The 23,105-nt window shown below is 63.3% G+C and overlaps 1 protein-coding gene across 1 annotated transcript in view; it reads right to left on the bottom strand.

The window, feature by feature from the left end:
* FGFR2 (fibroblast growth factor receptor 2) overlaps positions 1 to 23,105 on the bottom strand; it is a 72,449-nt gene that overhangs the window by 17,885 nt on the left and 31,459 nt on the right. The window contains exons 6-9 of the mRNA XM_081104822.1: positions 15,163 to 15,286; positions 5,852 to 6,042; positions 4,515 to 4,662; positions 716 to 912 (exon numbers count right to left, since the gene is read on the bottom strand). Coding sequence (XP_080960948.1) covers positions 716 to 912; positions 4,515 to 4,662; positions 5,852 to 6,042; positions 15,163 to 15,286 — 660 coding nt within the window. The remainder of the gene's footprint in view (positions 1 to 715; positions 913 to 4,514; positions 4,663 to 5,851; positions 6,043 to 15,162; positions 15,287 to 23,105) is intronic.

The raw sequence follows: 23,105 nt of genomic DNA, 5'->3' as shown, positions 1-23,105 counted from the left end.
TGACCTCAATTCAGAGAAAATAAGTCCAGTCCCGGCCGGTATGGCTCAGTGGATAGAGCGTCGGCCTGTGGACCCAAGGGTCCCGGGTTCGATTCCTGTCCAGGGCACGCACTTCGGTTGCAGGCTCCTCCCTGGCCGGGCCCTGGTCGGGCTGCGTGCGGGAGGCAGCCCATCAACGTGTCCCTCACATCGAGGTTTCTCTGTCTCTCCCTCTTCCTCCCTCTCTCTCTAAAATCAATGGAAAAATATCCTCGGGGGAGGATTCAAAAATAAAATAAGTTGACGGGAACGACAGTCCCTCCCTTTCCAACCAGGGGCATTGTTAGCCTGTTTTCCCCCAAAAAAGCAAGACCATTCGATCACAGGGACAAAGTAGCCTGAGCCTCAGAGAGACGCCACCGAGTGTCATCAAACTCGCAGCCCTGCCCCCCGCACCCCCTGCCCCCCGCACCCCCCTGCCCGGTGCCCCTCGTCCTGCTGATGAGCTCCGCGAGCCTCGCCCTCTCGCGCTCCCCTGCCCTGGGAGCTCGACGCCGTGGACCCATCGGACGCGTTGGGTTTACCTCTCCGTGCTCCCCACACTGACTGGACGGCCACAGGCCGACCGCTCGCACTGGCAGCCCCTGGGAGCTGGGCGTCGGGCGGAGGGGAAGGGGGGCTGAGGAGCGGCTGGCGCGCAGTAGGTTCTGCAAACTCTCCATCTACTTTCTGTTACCTGTCTGCGCAGGGGGATGCGCTTGGAGAGCTTGTGCACGGCGGGCGGGCTGCTGAAGTCCGGCTTCTTGGCCGAGGCCTTCATGCGGCACACGACGACCGTCACCACCATGCAGGCGATGAGGAACACGCCGATGCAGTAGATGGCGATCTCCAGGTAGTCGGGGGCCGCGGGCAGCTCCTTCTCCCGCACGGGCGCTGGGCGGGCGCGGGAGGGGGGTAAGCAGGCGCAGTTAGGAGCTGGACGGAGGCGTCCGGGCACAGCTGGAGGCAGCGGGCATTCACAGGACGGGCCTCCCGATGGAGCCCCCAACGCGGCCGGGCTGCCCGGGCCCTGCGCCTGCCACGCCCCTCGCTCTGCCACCAGGGCCCGGGCGCCACTCCTCCCTGCCACCCAGCGGTCGAGGGCCGGCTGCCACCTTGCACGGAGGGCAGACTGGACTCTGAGACCTGGCACATGGGGGCAGAGCAGGCCGGGCCCGCACCCACAGGAAGGGCTGTGCTCCGTGGGCTCCCCATGCAGACTGAGTCCTCGGATACGGACGAGGCCCACTGGGTGTCTGCAGGGACCGTGCCCGTCTGAGGGGGACGAGCTCACCCACAGGGAGGCGGGGAGGGGGCTCAGATGCGCCCAGGTCCGTGTGAAACGGAGTAGAGACGCACCGGGCAGGCTGGCCGGCCCCAAAAGGGGTCCAATTCCTTAGCGCAGCGCCGCTCGTTACTCTACTCGAGAAGCAAATGCGTTTAACACGCAGGCGGGCTGGCTCCTGACGCAGAAGCATCGTCTGCGTGCCACAAACGGTCGCGGTGATGGTCCTTAATCAATCACCAGCACAAGTTCTTTGCCCTCGGGAGCTGGCTCAGTGAATAGAGCGTCGGCCTGTGGACCAAAGGGCCCCGGGCTCGATTCCGGTCAAGGGAATGTACCTCGGGTGCAGGCTCCTCCCCAGCCTGGGCCCTGGTCAGGGTGCGTGCAGGAGGCAACCCACCAACGTGACATCGATGCTTCTCCCTGTCTTTCTCTCTCTCTTCCACTCTCTCTGAAAACCAACGGGAAAATATCCTCAGGTGAGGATTCACACATCAAAATAATAGCAAGGGTAACAACACCCATGACCGGGGTTCGTGTATCTGGTTATACCGATACATACTACAGCTTTTAAAGGAAAAACAGAAGTGGTATTGCGTGTGCGTCCCCGTGTAATTACTCAGGTGAGCACGTTCTTGTGTCTGTTCCAATAGCGTGTGCTGCCTCCTTGGGCCTCGATGGCGGACCTGCGAGCAGGGATCTGCACAGCGCTGTCCTGGGACGCGTTCTCGGTTAGTGCTCCGCGCTGCGGGGCAGGCTGGTTAGGGCGGGCCCACCGGGCGCCCGTGGCGCGCAGGGCGGCGAGGACAAGCAAGCTCGACGCCCGAGGCCTCGCTGCTCGCAGCAAACGCTCAGAGCAGGTTCCCGGTGCCAGGGGACACGAGTGCAATGGTATGACCTGAAGCTCACGTTTTCATCAGAAAAATGCTCGCAAGACAGTCAACACGCTCAGCCGCACGGCGTCACGTGGAGCGATCCCCTCCCCCTACCGGGTGTGGCACGGGCATGCAGGCGGCACCGTAGGCCGACAAGGAGGCACTGGCAACGTCGTGGAACGTAGGCCAGCAGCAGCACAGTCACCACGGAAAGGACAGGAGCAGGCGGGGACTCTAGCTCGTCTGACCCGACAGACACTGTGCTCAGGGTCAGACGGCAGCGAGGAGGCAGCTGACAGGGCAGAAGCAGCATCGAGCGAGAGGCAAGCGCATGCTCCGCGGGGAATCAGACGGAAAGCCCCTCCCAGGGTCACATGCAGGGAGCCACCGAGCCCCGAGGCGGGCACCACACCGCTTCTGTGCACCCACACGCGGCGCCTCACCCGGGCGCCCCGACACCCGCTGTCTGTCCACGTCTCGTTGAAAAGGGAACGTGGAGCCAACGGACAGAGCAAAACGGAGTTAAAAATGAGAACAGCAAACTGCTCTGCGTGCCACCAAGGAACTTCCACGCCTCAAGGGACGCGGGATGGGGGGCGACTTTCCACGTCGACTCCGTGACCCACGGAGAACGTGAGGTCCCCTGGGGGGCGGGAGACGCGTCACGTGACCGTGCACGTGCGCATGGGGCCTCCCTGGACGTGAGTTTCCCAGGCCACGGCTTCTATCCTGGGGGGCGGGGGGCGTGGACATGCTCCCAGCCTTTCTGCAAAGACGCAAGGGGCCGTCTCTGAGGACAGAAGCGTGTTGACTCCATAGCACCCAACCAGGAAGGGGGACCACGCCCAGGACACCCAGTCGAGGCGGGAGCAGGCGGTATGTACCTGGCAGGACTGTCAACCATGCAGAGTGAAAGGAGATGCCGATAGAGTTACCCGCCAAGCACGTGTACTCCCCCGCATCCTCAAAAGTTACATTCCGAATATAGAGCACCTCAATCTCCTTGTCCGTGGTGTTTACCCCGGCAGCCTAGAAGACAGGGAGCGAGAGAGAAGGTAGACGACACAGGACCGGGGCGGAGGGGCCTGGGCCCGGAGGCGGCGCGGGGCCCGGCGGGGCGGCCGTGCGGGATCCGGCTGCAGCCCGTCCACAGAGCCCACGACCAGAGACAGCGACAGGAGCGGCCACCGCGCAGGCCCGTCACCACACCAGCGTCACCCCGGAGGTGCCTGCAGACACATGGACACAGCAGCCCACGGGCGCGCTCCTGGCTCGGCTCCACTTGGGGGGGGAGGGGTCCCCACACGTGTGCACCCCTTGTCCACCTGGGGCGTCCTTCTGTGGGCTGCAGACTCCCGCCTCGAGGAGAGGGTGGGCCTGTCTCGATGGCTGGGGTGCAGAGCGGAACTCCACAGGCACGTCCAAGGGGACGCCTCGCACGTCCTTCCGGCCTCTGGGGACCAGCCAGGAGGTCACCTGGCTGCCAGGCTCGGTCACTGGGACGCGAGTCAACCACCTTGACCTCCACAGCGTGGAAACGAAATGGAAGGAAAAGCTCCATCTTGGCAGCAAAACAACTGGGCTTTTTTGCTCCCTTTTTTATCTACGCATTTGAATGTGAGTCATGGCGGACGACAGAAGCCACCTGCTGCCTTCAGGAGCTCCCCAGGACATTCACGAAGGGGGCTGCCTCTGGTCGGGGACAGCAAGGTCCAGGGCACCGAGGTCAGGACAATAAGGTCCAGGGCACCGAGGTCAGGACAAGGTCAGGACAAGGTCAGGACAATAAGGTCCAGGGCACCGAGGTCAGGACAAGGTCAGGACAAGGTCAGGACACCAAGGTCAGGCTACCGAGGTCAAGGGCAGCATCTCACAAGATCAGTTATGCAACCAAAGAAACGATGCCCGTCGGACAGACGACACCGAGCCCATATTTCTCTAAAAATCAGGGGCCGGAGGAGGTGTGACTTCAGTGGATCCGCGAGGCCACGCCATCCACGGGCACCCAGGTATGCGTTTCAAACGGCGTTTATGTGCCGCGATGAGGGGGTCTGTGCAGCCTACACACGATGCCCCAGAAGGAACGAACGATTTAAAACCCGGGGTGGGGGGGCCTTCGGAAGGAGCCAGAGCGGGCGCCGCGAGCACCGTGGGCGCGTTCCATGGCTGCCGGCACCCGCCAGCCGCGTCACCCAGGAAAGATGGTTACGAACACCCCGAGGCCACAGAGGATCCTAGAAGCTGCCTGCCGGCTCCCAAAGCACCAAGTCCTTTCAGCGTCTACATCCGCCTTCTTAAAACACAAACAAAGAAGGAAAAACCGGAAGCGTCGTTACCTTGCTGCTTGGGCAGGACCGTGAGCCAGGCGGACTGGTTGGCCTGCCCTATGTAATTGGAGACCTTACACATATACTCCCCCGCGTCCGCCTCCGTCACATTGAACAGAGCCAGCACCTCTGCATTGGAACTATTTATCCCCGAGTGCTGGAACAGACAGAGAACAGCGTCGGCTGGGCCCCGCGTCCCCCACCCACCCCGGCCACAGCCTCCGGCGTCGCCGCCACCGCGGGGCCGGGCCCCGGGAGAACAGCGCCGTCCACGGCGGGCGACGGGAGAGGGACCCGCTGCAGAGGGCGACGCCCGGGGGGCCCCCGTTTCCCAGCTCTCTGACCCTGAGTGGTCTCCGCTGGAGAGGGCACCCGGGGGTGCAGTTCTCGGGGGACCCCGCTGTGGCCTTGTCTGCGAGCAGCTCCGTGCGGGAGAGAACGGGGGGCCAGGCTTAGGGCGCCGCCCGCCCCGACAGCAGGAGGATCGACAGCATCGAGAGGCCGATGCTGCCGCGGGGACTGCGGGGAGCAGGCCGAAGTGCAGGGAGAAAGGGCCCCACATTTCGTGGGCGCAGAACCGGCTTCTACGGTTCGCTGTCTGCCCAGCTGGTGTGGCTCAGTGGATGGCGCGCTGGCCTGCGGACTGAACGGTCCCGGGTTCGGTTCCAGTCCAGGGCACAGGCCCGGGGTTGGGGGCTTGATCCCCAGTGTGGGGCGTGCAGGAGGCGCCGATCCATGATTCTCTCTCATCATGGATGTTTCTCTCTCTCCCCCTCTCCCTTCCTCTCTGAAATCAATAAAAATATATTTAAAAAATAAAATAAAATAAAATATAAAGTTTACTGTCTAAACCGCATGTGAATGAATTTCCACGGCAAAGGGTCTTTCTAAGAAGGAGAATCTAAATGGTCTCTAAAAGGTGGCTGCGAACACGGGACCCCAATGTCACATGAAAGGAAAACATCAGCGTAAGAGTAACATCAGTCCCACCCCCAGGGGTTAAAAAGCTCTTTCTGGCAACCCCTCCCCTCCCCCCCCACCCACCCACTCGGTGCAGCCGCCCTGCACGGGGATGATCTCGGGGTCCCCACCCTTACAGACGGGCAGCTGAGCTGAAACGTCTCCCCAAAGACCTCAGGCTAATAAATGACTGAACTTCTCTGACTCCCACTTCAGGGGTTCCCCCCGCCCCCAAATCCCTTCTGGTTTTGACTAGGGAGCTAACTCCCCAACACTCTCTGTACTGGCCCGACAGGAGAATCATGCCTCAAATTCAACAGGAAACCCAAGCACCGTGGCCGGGCCCTCCAGGCCCGTGGGGCGGCTCCGGCCGCAGGAGTCCTCACCTTCAGCACCTTGAGGTAGGGCAGCCCGTCGGGCCCGTACTTGCTGCCGTTCTTCTCCACGTGCTTGATCCACTGGATGTGGGGCTGGGCGTCGCTGTACACTTTGCAGACGAACTCCACGTCGCCCCCGACCACCGTGGAGGCGTTGGCGGGCAGCCCGGCCTGGAGGATGGGCCGGTGCGGGGACCGCTCTGGGGGGGGGGGGGGGGGGGGGGGAGACGGGTAAGTCAGTTGTGCTGCCCAGACGGCTGCCTGTGAACTGGAGCCAGAAAGGTCTCAAGTCTGTTGGCCGAGTCCCTGGAAATCACAGGGCTGCCCAACCCTGAACAAAAGGGGCTTCAAGGGCGCGGCGAGAGGGCGGCCCTCGTGCAAAGGAGACGCGCTCAGAGCACGGAGGAAAGAGCTTGTTGGGCTGAAGGCTGCTGTCTGTCCGCGGCCACCCAAGGGAAAGGGGCTGCGTTTACCGTGACGACGAGAGGCGCCCGGCCAGGGCACAGGTGCCCGTCCCCCGTCCCACGGGGCAATGTCGGACGCGCACCTCGAGCGTGAGCCCAGCATCACGGGCAGGTGACCCCTGTCCCGCCACCCCGACTCTGAAATGGCCCACACACGGGTCGCCCCACACACCCCGAGACGCTCTGAGAAGACCTTCCTCGCTTGTTTTTAAAGAAAACAAACAGAAAGCTGAAGCCCAGGGTCACGGCCGCACTGAAGGCACGAACGGGGTTCTCTCCTGGCGCCGGCACGGCCTCCATTCGAGCCCCTTTGTTCCTCCAGCCGCTGCCTTGGTAAACACGAGGGGCTGCTGTGTCCAGGGGCCGATGCACAGGAAGTACTAGATGGCGAACCTCTGCCCGCGAACTCATTGTTTTGGTTGATTTTTCTTTGTTCAATGGCATTTAAATAGATAAAATAAATATCAAAAATACAAGTCTTTGTTTTACTGTGGTTGCGAAGATCAAAACATTTCTGTGTGTGACCCGGCACCAGAGTTGAGTCAGGGTTTTTCAAACGCTGGCTCGCCGCGCTCAGAAGGTTCGCCGTCACTGCCCCGCGCCCTGGCTCACTCAGAGGTGGCACCGGGAAGCAGCACACCGTGAAGAGACACCAGCGCCACGGCCGGGCAGGGCTTACACTGTCTTTCTTATTTATTTTCTTGTAAAAATATCTTTTTATCGATTTCAGAGAGAGGGAGGGAGAGGGAGAAAGAGAGAGGATCATCCGTGATGAGAGAGAATCACAGGTCGGCTGCCTCCTGCACGCCCCCCACTGGGGATGGAGCCCACAACCCGGGCCTGGGCCCTGACCGGGAATCGAACCCTGACCTCCGGGTTCCTAGGTCGATGCTCAGCCCCTGAGCCGCGCCGGCCGGGCTCGACTGTCTTAAAAGAGGCCCCATCCGGGGGGGGCTGGCAGCCGCTCCCATCTCCCTTGCCTCACGTCTCTAGGGAAAAGGTTATCAACAAGGACGCCCCTCCTGTCTCGGGCCTGGAGAGCCCCCCCTCCCACTCAGAGGTGGGTGAGCATCTGAACACAAGGGTCCCCAAGAAGCGGTGACAGACCCGCCTGCTGGGAGTCTTGGCCACAGGCACTGGGATGACAAACTCACTGGACCTCCCTCCGTGGCACCCGAGTCGAGAGCCACCACACACCCAGCCCCACTGTCCGCAGGTACTGCCCCCTCCACCCCACCCCACCCCACCCCCCGCCACCTGCAGGGAGCGGCCTCCCCTGCCGCCCTCCCCCCGGGGGGGCACCCCGTCTCTCAACGCCACTCACACAGCTGCCGGGGGACAGGCGGTCCCGCCCGGGGCCTCCCCAGGCGTCAGGGCCCTGGGCCCGGCTGGGAGCAGACACTGAACAAGAGGATCTCAGCCTCTCCCTCTGAGCCGTTCTGATTAAAACGTCATTGAGTGGAGGCTGCTGGACAAGAGCAAGTTGATGTGAAAACTTTTTAAACACCCGGCCAGTGTGGCTCAGCGGTTGAGTGTCGACCCAGAAACCAGGAGGTCACCGGCTCGATTCCCGGCCGGGGCACAGGCCCGGGTTGCGGGATTGGTGCCCAGTGTGGGGCGTGCAGGAGGCAGCCGGTCCGTGATGTTTCTCTCTCATAGATGTTTCTACCTCTCTCTCCCTCTCCCTTCCTCTCTCTCTAGAAAAATCCATAAAAACATATTTACAAACAAATAAATAAAAACCTTAAAAAAAAAAGAAAAAAGAAATCGCACGAGAGGTTCCTCTCAGCACACGCGTGCCAGGACCTGCCAGCACGTCTCAGGCACCTGCCCGCGTTTCCCGGTGGAAACAGGCTGCTGAGCCCCCCCAAGAAGTCACTCATTTGCCCCAATATCATCCCCCAGACAGGCTGCGCCGAGGACCCAGAACACGAGGCTCCTAAACTGGGGGGGCAGGAGGTTGCAAAGCTGGGAGCCCCTCCAGCACCCGCAGACACCCTCCCGCTCTGGCCAACGCATCGCGGTGGAGGTGACGGGTGGTGGTGGTGGTGGTGAGCCTCCCGGGCAGGCCTGGCAGCGGCTGGCGCCACGGGGACCCGCTCACGGCCGGCGGGGGTGGAGGTCGGGGAACCCCGACCTGGCCCGGCCCCAGAGCTACGTCCACGCACACCCACCTCCGGGCTGGAGACGGCCAGCTGAGCGTAAGCCCACCTCCTCGCACCTGCCCCTGTGGGGCCGTGGCCTCCCTCCCTCCCGCCGAGACGCGCGCGGGGCTCGGTTTCCCACCTCTGCGCCCTGTTTGGGTGTTCGAGGGCCAATGTTTCCCGCGGCCCCAAACACCGATGCTGAGACACAAAGGGACTCTACAGTCTTACACGTCCGTCGGCCAGGTCAGCGGAACCTCAGCCCCCTCGTCTCCCTTACACAAGCTTTTTCTCATAAATCTTTTCACAAGCAAACATTGTGCGCGGCGCCCGGCCCGGGCCGGGAACAATGGGCGCTTTCACGGGCCCGGCACCCCCGGCCGCGCCAGGCCGCGGCGGGCGCTGACTCACCGGGCAGCCGGCAGGCCCGCGCCAGGACCCGGCGCTGGTGGCTGTGGTCTGCGGGCCGCGGGCTCCGCGATGAAGTGACGGCTCTCCGACTGTTTCTTTAAAAAACACGGCGTCGGGTCGTGCTGCTCTCGCCCAGGACAGCGTGCCGGCGGCTCACTCGCGCCCGAGCGCAGCCTCTCCACTCCCCTCGCTTCTGCAAACACCCCCCACCCCGGCCCCCGCCCCGGCCTTTCTCACGTCGGGCCCAGGGAGGTGAGCGGACCCTCTGTAACGGGAACCCGCCCGCGCCCAGCCCGACAGCTGCCTCGGGAGAGAGCGAACCCCGGAGAATGTCCCGGAATGTTTCCAAACAGCCAGGAGGCCTCGGGTTTCGTTTCTCCACATCAGGCTTTGATTTCCGTTGCAACCTCGCTCTCTGCCCCGAACGTCTTGGACAAGGTCCCGGGTGCCAGCATCTGCACGGGGAGGGCACCTCCCCCCTCCTCCTCCCCCACGCCCCCCGGCACCTCCCGCCAGGCGCCATCAGACCCTCCACCGGCGATCACTCCCCGGGGAGGACAGCGACCGGCTCCCGTGCTAACTTCCGAAAAACCGGGGTGAACACCGGGAGCAGTCGGCAGCTGGGGGAGCGGCCGGGCAGCAGGTCCCGCAGACGCGAGCAGGGCAGGCGGCCCCCGCAGCTGGGCACAGGGGCCGGGGTGGCCACAGGGCAGGGACGGGGCACGAAGGTCCTCCAGCAGCTCAGGTGCCCCCAGGACCCCACAAGGCCCTGAGCAGGACGGACCCCTCCGTCTGCAATGCTGTGGGGCAGCCGATAGAAAGGCTGCTCAGGGGCTCTGGCTGGTGTGGCTCAGTGGATAGAGCAGCGGCCCTCGGACTGAAGGGTTCCGGGTTCGATTCCGGTCAAGGGCATGTGCCTCGGTTGCAGGTTCCCCGGCCCTGGTCAGGGTGCTTGCAGGAGGCAACCAATCGAGTGTCTCTCTCACATCGATGTTTCTCTCTCTGTCCCTCTCCCTTCTCCTCTCTCTAAAAATCAATGGAAAAATATCCTGGGATTGAGGATTAACAACAACAAAAAGAAAGAAGGGAAGGGAAGGGAAGGAGGGAAGGAGGGAAGGAGGGAAGGAAGGAAGGAAGGAAGGAAGGAAGGAAGGAAGGAAGGAAGGAAGGAAAGGGAAGGGAAGGGAAGGAAGGAAGGAAAAGGAAAGGAAGGGAGGGAGGAAAGGAAAGGAGGGAGGGAGGGAGGAAGATTGCTCGGGAAGTTCTCTCCGGACGAGGAGAAGCCGCAGCTCGCTCGCCTCTCGTTCCTCTCCCGGTAACGAACATCCCACTGTCTCCACCAGGATCCACGGGGTTAGGGGAGGCCCTGCTCCGCGTGCTCGCCGCTCAGATGTTACAGAAAACGGCTTCCTCCCTACAGGGCGCGAGGTGAGTACGTGGCCGACAGATGGGCCGACGGGCGCCTCCCCTGTGTCTCTACTGTGGTTATTGAAATAGGAAGATTCTGGGCTCTGCGGGGTCAGATGCGGGGCCGTGGCCCGAGGGGGTGGGAGCAGAGGTTCCGAGGCCCCGTGTGAATTCCAGACGGAGGCGGCGGGAAAGCAGCCGGAGGGCGCGGCCGCGATGGGACAGTTGGCTGCACGGCTGGAATGAGGTTCCACCGACTACACACAGAGGGAACAGGCCGAGGGGCTGGGAACAGCGCTCTCCCCGCGGCCCCCCCTCCTGGCGCCCCCCTCCCTGCACCCCATCTCTCCTCGCGCCCCCTCCCTCCTTGCGACCCCTCCTCCCTGCGCCCCCTCAATCCCTGTCAAGGGCTCCAGTGAAGCCACTTTGCTGAAGCAGGAAGCCCAGCTGCTAGGAGTCTAAATATCGAGACGGATTCACTCTCAAGTCCTGGAGAGAGAGAGAGAGAGAGAGAGAGAGAGAGAGAGAGAGAGAGAGGCAGACAGAGAGAAATGCCCGAGTGACAGGGAATAAACTGGTGAACTGGCCGCTGAGACTCTGGAACGTGCCGTCGGAGGCAGGAACGGGTTTGCTCGCGAAGATCTGAGCGTCGGCTCGGACGTGACAGGCCCCACGCCGCCCCACGCGGAGAGCCTGGTGTGCGGGCCGGGCGACCACGCTCCCAGGGCCGGGAGGGGACCAGGCTCTGAAGTGACACCGTGAACTGCCAGGCCCCGGCCCCGGGGGCTGGTTTCCGCCGACAGCGGTCTCCTAACGACTTCTCCCGAAACACACGGCCGCGAAGCGCCGACTCCCGGCGGCTCTCCCCACCGGGCAGTCCGATCGCCGCGCCCCGCGTGGATCCGGCACCAGCCCGCCCCCTCCCGGGCGCCCGTCCATCCACGGAGCGGGAGAGGCCTGCCGACCTGTCCTGACGTCAAACCAACGTTGGGTCCCGTCGCCCAACCCGGCCGTGGCTTCGCAGCTCGAGGGGCTGCAGAGAGGAGCCCGCGTGGCTGGAGGGCGAGGGAGAGCCACCAGGTTCCTTCTCCGGCCCTTTCCTGCCCTGGGAGCAGGCGGTGGCTGCCTCTGTCGCGTGAACTGAACGGGCCCCGTGAGGCGCGGGTAGAGGGAGGCCCCACAGCCCTGGGGCCCAAGGAGCCCAGCCGCCCGCTGAAGGCCTCGCCGTAAGGACAGGGGCGGTCCCGGCCTCGCGGGCTCTGCGGCTGCGCCCACGGGCAGGCTGAAGCCGGGCTCTCGGTCCTGGCTCCCCGGGCCGTCTCCCTCCCCAGAGGCCAGGCTGGGGTGACCAGGCGCGCCCGGCCGGCGGGCTCAGGGGCTGAGCGCCAGCCTGTGAACCAGGAGGTCACGATCCGATTCCGGTCGGCGCACAGGCCAGGGGGCGTGCAGGAGGCGGCCGAGCCAGGATTCTCTCTCCTCATTGATGTTTCTCTCTCGCCCTCTCCCTTCCTCCGAGATCAGTAAAAACATATTTAAAAACAAACAAAAACAGGCCACCATTTCCTCGTTTCCTTGACTGCTGCTTTGTTCCAAGAGAGGCTCCAACGTTCCGCTCGGGGATCACACTGGGGCCTCTGTCTCCGGGGCAGAGGCAGCCGGGACGCAGTTTACGCAACTTCTCCTTCTCCCTGGACGGGCTGCCCGCTCCGTGCCAGTGCCCCCCCCCCCGCAGGCCCCCCTCCCGCACGCACACCTGAGGGCCGGGGGCTCCTGCACGCCCCCCACTGGGGATCGAGCCCGCACCCCGGGCCTGGGCCCTGACCGGGAACCGAACCCTGACCTCCTGGTTCCTAGGTCGACGCTCAACCACTGAGCCACCCGGCCAGGCAGGGGGCCTTTTTCTGATGCTACTGAGTCCCAGCGCCTTCGCTTTCGAGACGTAAGGATCCTGAACCCAAACGTTAAAGGACGGATCCGAGGGAGCAGCCCTGAGCGGCAGCCCTCCCCCCCCCCCATCCAGCGCTCGGCCCCCCACAGACACGCGAGGGCCAGGCTCACAGCCCGGAGCCCCTCCCCGCGGGGAGCTGTGTGCTGTCACCCCAATCCCCGAGACGGGAACCTCCCGCCCACTTCCCCCTGCAAGCGAGCGGCTGGAAGGAACGGCGCCGATTAGCGAGGATCCGTGAGCTCCTAATGGAGCAGCTCCTCACACACAACACGGCCGTTTCATGCCAGGACACGGACGTCGCCCGCAGGACACGGACGTCGCCCGCAGGACACGGACGTCGCCCGCAGGACACGGACGTCAACCACAGGACACGGACGTCGCCCGCAGGACACGGCCATTTCATGCCAGGACACGGATGTCGCCCGCAGGACACGGACGTCGCCCGCAGGACACGGACGTCGCCTGCAGGACACGGATGTCACCCACAGGACGGGGACGGGGATGCCTTTGCTGAGGAAGAACTTCCATCACAAGGTCCCCCGCCTGAGGCTTCGTCACGTCTGCACCGCGACCTCCGAGGCACAGCAGCAAACCAAACACCACCCGGCGGTGTGCCTCCGTGTAAGCGTCACCCGTGAACCAGGAGGTCAGGGTTCGATTCCCGGTCCCAGCACAGGCCCACGTGGCAGGATCCATCCCCAGTGGGGGATGCGCAGGAGGCAGCCGCTCCACGATTCTCTCATCCCTGATGCTTCTCTCTCCCTCTCCCATCCTCTCTGACATCAATAAGAATATATTTTAAAACAATAAAAATAAAAACCTCGGAGAATGTGCGCTCTCCCTGGTTCAGCCTCATTTCCTGTGAGAGAGGCCGTGATCACACAGCCACGCACTCAGCGCGGACCCGCGGGCACCAGCCTGTCCCCATTCGGGCCTCAATCCGTGTGCCCAGGAGCCAAGGTGCCCGGAGCACCGGCTGCCGCCCAGCGCGTTTGTCTACACGAGGCCCCTTGGCGGCTCCGTGCTCACGTCATTGGTGCTTTTCTTGGCCTACGACGCGCCGGGCGAGCTCCCGGCCGGTGCGGTGACATCATCGGGCCTTTCCCGCGTGACCCCGCAGGCTCGGCGCCCCGCACACCGCACCCCTGACCCACGGCCGGGAGCCGCGGGAGCCGCACAGCTCAGACTCAGCAGCCGCTCAACCCGGGCCTCCGCTCGCGGCCTCGGAGACGCGCGGCCCCAGAGCCTCCCCCGAGGGCGGCGGGGCAGGGGCTCCTCGATGTTCCACTTAACTCAGCCCACGCCTGTGCTGGCTGGGGTGGCCAGGCCGGGGCTCCCCACGCCTGGAACGGCCCCCACCCCCCTACGCGGGCACCCCGGCCGGTCCCCGAGGAGCCGCGATCCCCCCAAACCGCCCAGCACCCTCGTTCTCGCCCCACAGTGACCGGCTCACGCTCGGGGGGAGGCATTTAGAACGTGTCGCCCCAAATCGTCTCCTTAAATAGAAACGCTTTCATGTCCAGCTCAGGGCGCGGAGCCCCAGAGTGGAATCCAAGCCCCAGGCCCCCTGAACTCTCCGTGTACGGGACACGAACACCAAAATGAACGTCCGCCACTCGCCTCTCACACGTGAGGGTTCAGCGAATATCTGAACACGGTGATGACCTCCAGACTCGCCCCATAAACGTCTCTGTGAGGAAAGAGAGCTCCAGGCTCAGCCTCCCGTGAGCATCACCGGACCCGGGTACCGGAGGCCACCGAGCAGGGAAATGTTACAACGGCCCCTCCTTCCTCCCTGAAGACTGACACGGAAAGAACGGCCGCTCGATGCTTTCGAAGGCAGAGCGTCTCATGGACTTAACTGACGTTCACGCGATAGAAAATGAGAACGGTTTTCTGGTCACTTCTCAGCTCACCCAAAACGTCAATTACCCAAATCTGTGTCACGTGGTTCATCGCTTCGGGGAGTTCTCATGGCTCTCAGGGCAAGTCCAAGACCGGGGGGTCTCCCTCTTGGGGGGGTGTCTGTTCTACACATGGGGGGGGTGGGCGCGGGTTCGAGGCGTCACAACGGGAAAAGCCCTTTGACGACATGAGTCCAGGGGGGCTCTGGGTGAGGCCTCAGCAGCTGTCAGCACCCTGCCCATCGCTTGGAGGGACAGCCCGATGAGCCCAACGCAGGACCCCGGGCAGGTGGCGACAGTGAGAGTCAGGAGGGACGACGAGACGGGAAACATGGCTTCTACCGGGAAAGGGACACCCAGCCGGCGTCCCCGCGGCAGGAGGCCGGTCCCATCGCCCCGTGCTCCGCGCTGTGGGTGCTCACGCAGAGGAACACCCGTTCTCCGTCACTGACGGCAAAGCCCCGCACAGGCACGGCGGGGGAAACGGGAGCTCCCCGGACAACAGGCCACACGGTCTGAAGACATTTCATTAAAATAGCACTTTGATCAGAAGGGACTGAGCCCGGCCGGCGTGGCTCAGTGGTGAGCGTCGACCTAGGAACCAGGAGGTCAGGGTTCATTCCCGGTCAGGGCTCAGGCCCGGGTTGTGGGTTCGATCCCCAGTGGGGGACCTGCAGGAGGCAGCAGATCCATGGTTCTCTCTCATCATTGTTCCTCTCTCTCGCTCCCTCTCCCGCCCTCTCTGAAATCAGTAAAAATATGTATAAAAATAAAGGGAAACACGTCTCTCCTGCAGCGTCCCTGTCCCCTCCCCTCACAGCCGGCGTTTCTCAGAGCGAGCTCAGCCCCGGGCGCGTGGGCCGGTTTCACACCAGGTCCGTCTCGTACGGGGCGACGCTCGGCCGAGAGCCGCCCGCAAAACGCACGAAACCGGGCTCAGAAGGAAACAGGCCCCGTCCCCCGACAGGAGAGCCCGCCCCGGGTGACGGCTCGGGTTCAGGAAGAGCGAGAGCCCGGCCCCCGCAGCCGGGGAGCGACTCACCCACGACGTCGAGGTGGTAGGTGTGGTTGATGGAGCCGCACGCGTTCTCCACCACGCAGGTGTAGTTGCCTTTGTCGGAAGGGACCACGCTCTCCATGATCAGGCTCCAGTGCTGGCTGCGGACCTGCAAGGGCAGAGCGGAGGCGGTCGGTCAGCCCGCGGCCTCGGCACAGAGCGCCCGGCACTGGGCTCTTGATTTAAGTAGTCGGGGGGTCGGGGGGGGGGGCGCTGAGGAAGGTCAGGGTCTCCTAAAGCTGCCCGGCCGGCGTGGCTCAGGGGCTGAGCATCGACCGAGGAACCAGGAGGTCAGGGTGCGATTCCCGGTCGGGGCACAGGCCCGGTTGTGGGCTCCATCCCCAGTGGGGGGTGTGCAGGAGGCAGCCAGTCCATGATCCTCTCATCATGGATGTTTCTCTCCCTCCCTCTCCCTTCCTCTCTGGAATCAGTAAAAATATATCAAACAAAGAAAAAGCATCTCCTGAATTCGAGCTGCCCTCATGCGAGCACGCAGACAGTGGCAAACGGGAGCAACGGTCGTGGTGGTGAATGGTGAGCAGCGGGCACGTGTGTTCGGACGCCCAGGCGTGTGGGCGTGAGTCACTGTCACAGGTCCCAGGGCCCCCTGAGTCGGGGCCCCGAGCGCCACCTGCAGTGCCCGTGCCTAGGGACGGTGCACCCCCAGCTGGCCCCAGGGCACCCAGGAAGCGTCCAGGGCGCCCGAGCCACCTGCACGCCAGGCACGGCCCTGAGCCCCCTCCCTCCGCTGATGTGGCTCCCCCAGGCCTCCCATTTCCCCCACGTCCCCCAACAGGGTCTGGAAGCCTCCAGAACATTCCGCTCTCCTCGCTGGCGGGAGCGGAAGAGATGCTCCTGCTCCTGAGAAACAGACGCAGAATCCAAACCCGGAGCCGGAGCCGTGGCGCCGAGGCACTTGCGGCCCACACCCCACGGCCCACACCCCACGGCCCACACCCCACGGCCCACACCCCGTGGCTCACACCCCGTGGCCCACACCCCGTGGCCCACACCCCGCGGCCCACTCCCAGCGGCCCACACCCCGCGGCCCACTCCCTGCGGCTCACTCCCCACGGCTCACACCCCACGGCCCACACCCCGTGGCCCACTCCCCGCGGCACACACCCCACGGCCCACACCCCGTGGCTCACACCCCGTCGCCTACTCCCCGCGGCTCACACCCCGTGGCCCACTCCCCGCGGCTCACTCCCCACGGCCCACACCTCGTGGCCCACACCCCGCGGCCCACACCCCGTGGCCCACTCCCCATGGCTCACACCCCACGGCCAACTCCCCGCGGCCCACTCCCCGCGGCTCACTCCCCATGGCTCACACCCCACGGCCCACACCCCGTGGCCCACACCCCGCAGCTGACACCCCGCGGCCCACACCCCAAGAGCCTCAGAGACGACACACGTGGGAAGCACGTCGCCACGCTCCTGCCCACGGGCGTCCACATGCAAACAGACTGCTCCCTGCTGCTCCCCCCACTTTCACACACGTGAACAGACTCACGAGGACCCAGTGCACCCCCAGGTCAGGCTCCAGCGCGTCTCTCCCTCCCACAGCGTCTCTCCCTCCCACAGCGTCTCTCCCTCCCACATCGGCGCTGAGCCTGGGACCAGGGATGGTGGAGGAACAGCAGGAAGATAACTGCAGGCGGCTCCTCTCACCCCTCTTTCAGGAATGGGGACTGGCCTGCGTGGCCCCCCGAACACGTCCTGCCTCCGTCACTGATGCAGGGCCACACCCGCAGATCCACAGGAGCCACGGGCAGGTTAGGGCTGGGCCGGAGGGCACAGTCAGCTCATCCGCCTCCCGTGTCAAGGCGGCTGTCGGCTTAGAGAGGCAGCGGCAGCCGGGGTGCGGCTCTGAGGGCACTGCCACCCGAGAACGCTTCTCACGCAGGGTCAGCGCTGCACACGCCACGCTGCACGCGCCACGCTGCACGCGCCACTGCGGCGCACACCACGCTGCATGCGCCACGCTGCACATGTCTCTGCTGCACACGCCACACTGCACACGCCACACTGCACATGCCACTGCTGCACACGCCACTGCTGCGCACGCCATGCTGCACACGCCATGCTGCACATGTCTCTGCTGCACACACCACTGCTGCACGCGCTGACGCCGAGGTCAAAAGGAAGATCCGCTCACCACCAAGTCTTAGGAAGGACCAGGGGCTGAAGGCTGGACTCTGCCTTTTTTTTTTTTTTAAATAGACTCTGATTGATTTCAGAGAGGAAGGGAGAGGGAGAGGGAGATAGAAGCATCAGTGAGAGAGAATCATTGACCGGCTGCCTCCTGCACACCCCCTACTGGGGATGGAGCCCGCAACCCGGGCCTGTGCCCTTGACCAAAATCGAACCCAGGACCTTGCAGTCTGCAGGCCAACACACTATCCACTGAGCCAAACTGGCGAGGGTTTTGTTTGTTTTTCTCTTTTAATAACAGCTTTATTAAAATATAAATTAACATACCATATGAATCAGCCATTGAAGTTGTACAATTCAATGAGTTTTGGTATGTTATTATTTTTTAAAACTATGGTAACTATATATAACAAAATTTACTACTTTAACCGTCCTTTAGAAATTTTAAAATTATCTTTTAATCTTTATTGTTGAAAGGGTTACAGGTGTCCCCTTCCCCCACTGACCGCTTATAGCCGCCCCCACAGCCCTACTGCCTGGCCCCATGGGTGGTGCACACAAGGTCTGGGGTTGATCTCTCTCCACCCACCCTCCCCCACCCTCGCCGCAGTCCGCAGTCCATTCGCTGCTTCCATGTCTCTGGATCTACTTTTGTTCATCCGTTTATGTTGTTCGTTAGATTCCACATACGAGTGAGATCCTGGGACACTTGTCTTTCTCTCACTGGCCTATTTCACTCAGCGTCATGCTCCCCAGGTCCCTGCAGGCTGCCCGCAGGGTAAGGGATCCTCCTCTTTGCAGCTGCACAGCATTCCATGGTGTGACTCTCCACAGCTCTTACCCACGCGTCTGCTGACGGGCACTCGGCTGTTTCCAGATCTCAGCTCTTGTACACGGTGCTGGGATGAGCATGGGGCACATGTTCGTTCTGATGGGGTTTCAGATTCCAGGATATCGTCCCAGAAGGGGGGTTGCTGGGTCAGAGGGCAGTGCCACGTTCCATTTTCTGAGGAGACGCCGCGCTGTTTCCCAGGGGCTGGCAGCCTGCGTCCCCCGCAGCAGCGCACAGCCCGAGGGTCCCCTTTTCCCCGCATCCTCGCCGAAGGCCGGCCTCTTCTCCACAAAACCACCAGCAACGCACACAGACGGGGTCCGAGCCGCCGGACACGGAGCCCCGCCCCTGCCTGGCCGAGGACACTGCCCGGGGCCCCACCTCGCGGGGCTGATGACGGACAGGCTCGCTCACCCCGCAGGTGATGTGAACGCAGTGAAACGGATCCGGAGGCCTCGGACCGACAGCCGAGCGGGTCTGCGCTCTGGGCTGGGGGACACCCCCCTCGGGTCCCGGCTGGGCCACAGCCTTGCAGCCGGACCACAGCGAGAGGCGAGGTCCCTCCCAGGCTGCCGGCACCTCCTGCAGGAAGCACTGCGGCTGCTCTGACGGAGAAGAGGCGGCGCCGACTTTCCCAGGACGATTGAAACGACCCAGCCCGGCCGGCGGGGCTCAGGGGCCGAGCGTCGACCTAGGAACCAGGAGGTCAGGGTTCGATTCCCGGTCGGGGCACAGGCCCGGGTTGCGGGCGCGATCCCCCATGTGGGGCGTGCAGGAGGCAGCCGATCAGTGATTCTCTCTGGTCATTGATGTTTTTCTCTCTCTCCCTTCCTCTCTGAAATCAATAAAAATATTTTTTAAAAGATAAATAAATAAAAATAAAACTCTGCCTAAATCCCAGCCCCCGGCTGCCGACCTGGAGCTGCCGGCCCAGAGCATGAGGCAGCGGGGCCAGCGCCCTGGCTCAGCTCCTGGCGAACGGCCCCAGCGAGACCCGCCCTCCCCCAAAGCTCTCGGGGTGCCAGGGAGGGGACTCCCCCGGCTCTGAGCAGCCAGTCCTGGGGAGGGCGACTCGGGGTGAAGCCACAGGCCCGGCGTCACCAAGCCCGTAATCCCGCACACGGCCCTGCTGTAAACACAGGTCTCTGAGCCCCTGCTCAGATGTCGCTCCCGTGAGCCCTTAATCGTGGCCAAGGCCCGTTTCTGGACGCCATCCAACCCGCCGATGTCTTTCCAGAGCCGGGATCCAGGCTGGGCACACGGCGTGTTCCCAACGGAGCTGAACCCCAACAGGCAGGAGGCACACCTGCGGCCAGCAGGCCACGGCCACGGCTAACCCGGCCCCGGGGCGGCCAGTCTCCCGGGCCGTGGCGATCCCTGCTCACGGCACCGGCCCTGACACCAACTTCCTGGAGACGCCACAGGTATTATAAAATCATACGTTCCCACGGATCAGCGCTTTCAGCACGAGACGCACACTGACCCCGGGCTCTGCCCTACAGAAACCCCGGTGCTGGGTCAACGCTGCCCCAAGGGGCGATGTCTGGCCTCGCACCTGCAGCTCCCGCCACGCCTCACACACCAACCCAGACCCACGCGCCGTGGCACTGCCCACGTGGTGCCCTCGGCCACCAGCAGGGGGGCTGCGTGGTCATGCGGGAGGGGTCCCCCCAACAGTCGTGGCTTCACGAGAAGCTACAAACAGTAACTCCCTGAAGGCGGGGAGCGGAGGCACGCGGACGTGGGGGGTGTTTTGTGGGCTTTGGGGGGTTTTGTTTTTGGTTGTTGTTAATTCACTCCAGGACATTTTTCCATTGATTTTTAGAGAGAGGCCAGGGGAGGCAGGAGACAGAGAGAAACATCGATGCGAGACACACATTGGTTGGCTGCCTCCTGTACGCACCCCGACCGGGGCCAGGGATCGAGCCCGCAACCGAGGACGGGCCCTTGACCGGAATCGAACCCGGGACCCTTCAGTCTGCAGGCCGACGCTCTCCACTGAGCCGCCCCGGCCAGGGCTGTGCTGTTTTCTCAATATTCTGTTTCCACCCCCAAGTCAGTGTAGCCACCGTTCCCACAAAAACGTACACTCCACACCAACGTTCTGTCTGAAGCCCCCGGCTCTCTGGTTTTCCTGCCAGTTTGGGCCCAGGCGGGCACAGCAGCTTCGTGCACGGAGGAGGAGATGCAAACCGTCATCAAAGACGAGGCCTTTGTGCCCAGCCAGCATGGCTCAGTGGTGAGCGCCGACCTATGAACCAGGGGGTCCCAGTTCAATTCCTGGTCAGGGCACAGGCCCGGGTTGTGGGCTCCATCCCCAGGGTGGGGCGTGCAGGAGGCAGCCGATCCGTGATTCCCTCTCATCACTGATGTTTCTGTCTCTCTCCCTTCCTCTCTGCTCTTCCCTGAAATCAATACAAAATATATTTTTTAAAATGAGGCATTCGTATGTTCCCACCTGGTGAGATATCACGTTATTGATAAATGGAAAACCAGTGGCTGAATACAAACATGAGCACTCATGACCCCCTGTGTCAAGTTACACGCGTGCACAGCCCCACGGGTGTGCAGAAGCCTGGATCCATGTGCACGGCCCTATACACACGGCTAAAACCAGGAAGAAAAGGTACTAAATGGTTAGCAACAGTTTACATAACAAAGTGGTAGGGTTACAAATATTACTTTCTTCTCCTCTTCACTTTTCAAATTTAAACAGGAATCTTGCGCACACATGTGCACACACACACCCCAAAAATAAATGACGTGAACCAGCTTCTTGGGCCTCCCGTGCCCCCCCCTCGCCCCCCCTCCCCCACCCCCGCCTCCCTCGCCTACATGACTGTCCTGCAGACCTGTCGCCTGGCAGAAACTCGAGCCACAGGGACGAGGGACCCTGCAGCAGCCAACACGTGCGCCTCTCCCCGCCCTGCCCGTGGCCCAATCTCCGTGGAATCGTGCCCTGCGGTTCATCTGCAGGAGCAGACGGAGCGGATGGGGCTGAAGACCTGGCTAGTTCCAGGCTCTCAGGGCTGACACTTCGAGGCCGAACAAAGCCACTGGAGCCCGAACCCTCGTCCTGCGAGACAGAAACCGGATTCCGCAAGCACCCCACACCCGTCGCCACGGAGACAAGAGGCGGCTCAGACAGGTTTCTCGGAATCCTCATCGCCTCGATCCTCCCGGGCGCCCATCACCCCCTCCCCCAGCTACCTCCAGGGGACAAGTGGGAATGCGGGTTTCGTTTAGGATGATGACACCAAAACACAAAGGTGAAAGGTCAAAGTTTGGCTTCCCCGTGGCACAAAAAGCCCAGACATTTCCCAAGAGCCAGGTGTGTGATAGATAAGCAGAGGCAAACACGCAGGAGCCGGGAGACACGCAGGCTGTGCGCCAGGCGGCTGTGCCAACAAACACGCCGACTCCCCTCCACCACCGGCCGATGCACAGGGGACAGCCCCCCTCAACCTCGGCCATCACCACGGCACCCCACAAACCGCTGCTCAACACAGACCAAGTGCTGCCAGGACGCACGAACGCCCGCGGCCCGGCCACGCCCCCGGGGGCCCCAGGCCACCCCTCCGGGACGCGGGTGCGTGAACGGGGTGACACGTGTCAAGGGCTGGGCATTTACGGCTGCAGATGGGAGCCAACACCCGTTTAACCTTAAACACCAAGACGTTTGCTTTGCAGGAGGTGCCCACGGAGCAGGGCTGGGCGAGCCGGGTCCTCGGGGCGCGAGAGCTCCCCTCCGCTCCGCTCCCAGCCCCGATCGCCCGGGACGCGGGCGTGAGCGCGGACGGCCGTGCCCTGCAGATGCTCGGAGAGGAACCGGGGGCAGAGTGCCAGCCGGGCACCACCTGCCTTTTGAATTTAACTCTGAGAATCTCAAGACCTGCCCAGTGGGTGTGGCTCAGCGGCCGATGCCGTCAGGGCGCAGGCCCAGGTGTGGCTCGGGCCCTGGAGGAGGGTGTGTGGGGGCAGCGATGGACGTTTCTCACGTAGATGTTTCTCTCTGCCCCTCTGCCTTCCTCTCTCTCTAGAAAAGCCGATTAGAAAACCTTTAAAAAAAGAAAATGGTGTTTTATGCTGCCTTTTCCCGGAGGCGGCGTCAGGCGGCCTCTCTCGTTCTCGTGCGGCCGGCGCGTGGCGTGAGCGATGGCTCTGGGGACGCCCTTGCCCTCGGTGCCTGAGCGTCACCCAGGAGTGAGCTGGGGACGGAGCCGTGTGTTAATGACCTCGGGCGCCGCTGGCTCGGCCGCTTGAAGTGTCATAACTGTTCCGCGTCCACGAACGCTCAGCCTGTGAAGGAGCCTCCGTCGCGGTGACGCTCGAGGCCGGTTTCCGGCTGGAGGGACCCATGTTCACGACGACCATCGACCTGCTCGCTCTTAGAGAAACAGACACTTGCATGGATCTCGGGCGGCCACGGCCTCCCTCCCGGACGGGCACAGGCCTGGGGCGGGCCTAACCGCGAGGGGGGCTCATGCTCTCGGGGACCACGTTCCCCAGGGGATGGAGGTCTCCGTCTCCCCCTGGCCAGTCCCAGCAGCCTCCGGTGCCCCGTGAGGTTTGTTTCCGCTCCCCGACGCGGAACGTCCAACTCCTCTGTGGCGAAGCCCCAACTGCACCCAGGCCGACTGCCTCTGCCTTCGACGGGGTGACCCCCAGGCCGCTCACCCCACCGGCCACAGCCTCTGCCCCGGAGAAGGCCCAGCCCGGCACGAAACGCCCCCTGGGCCCTGCCAGCCAGCACGCCCTGTCCCACAGGGCACAACCCCTGCCTGTGCCTGGCCAGGAATCGAACCGTGACTTCCTGGTTCCTAGGTCGGCACTCAGCCCCTGAGCCAGGCCAGCCGGGCACCATACACTTGAAAGTCCTCCCTCTCCATACGGAATTACTTGGAGATTCTGCATCGCTCCCTCTGAGCCACCCTTCCTCC

The sequence above is a fragment of the Myotis nattereri genome (assembly GCF_964212035.1).
Source record: "Myotis nattereri genome assembly, chromosome: 13".
NCBI classification, from domain to species: Eukaryota; Metazoa; Chordata; class Mammalia; order Chiroptera; family Vespertilionidae; genus Myotis; species Myotis nattereri.
Note: the sequence above shows the minus strand (reverse complement) of the source record. Positions and strands in the feature narration are given on the sequence as shown.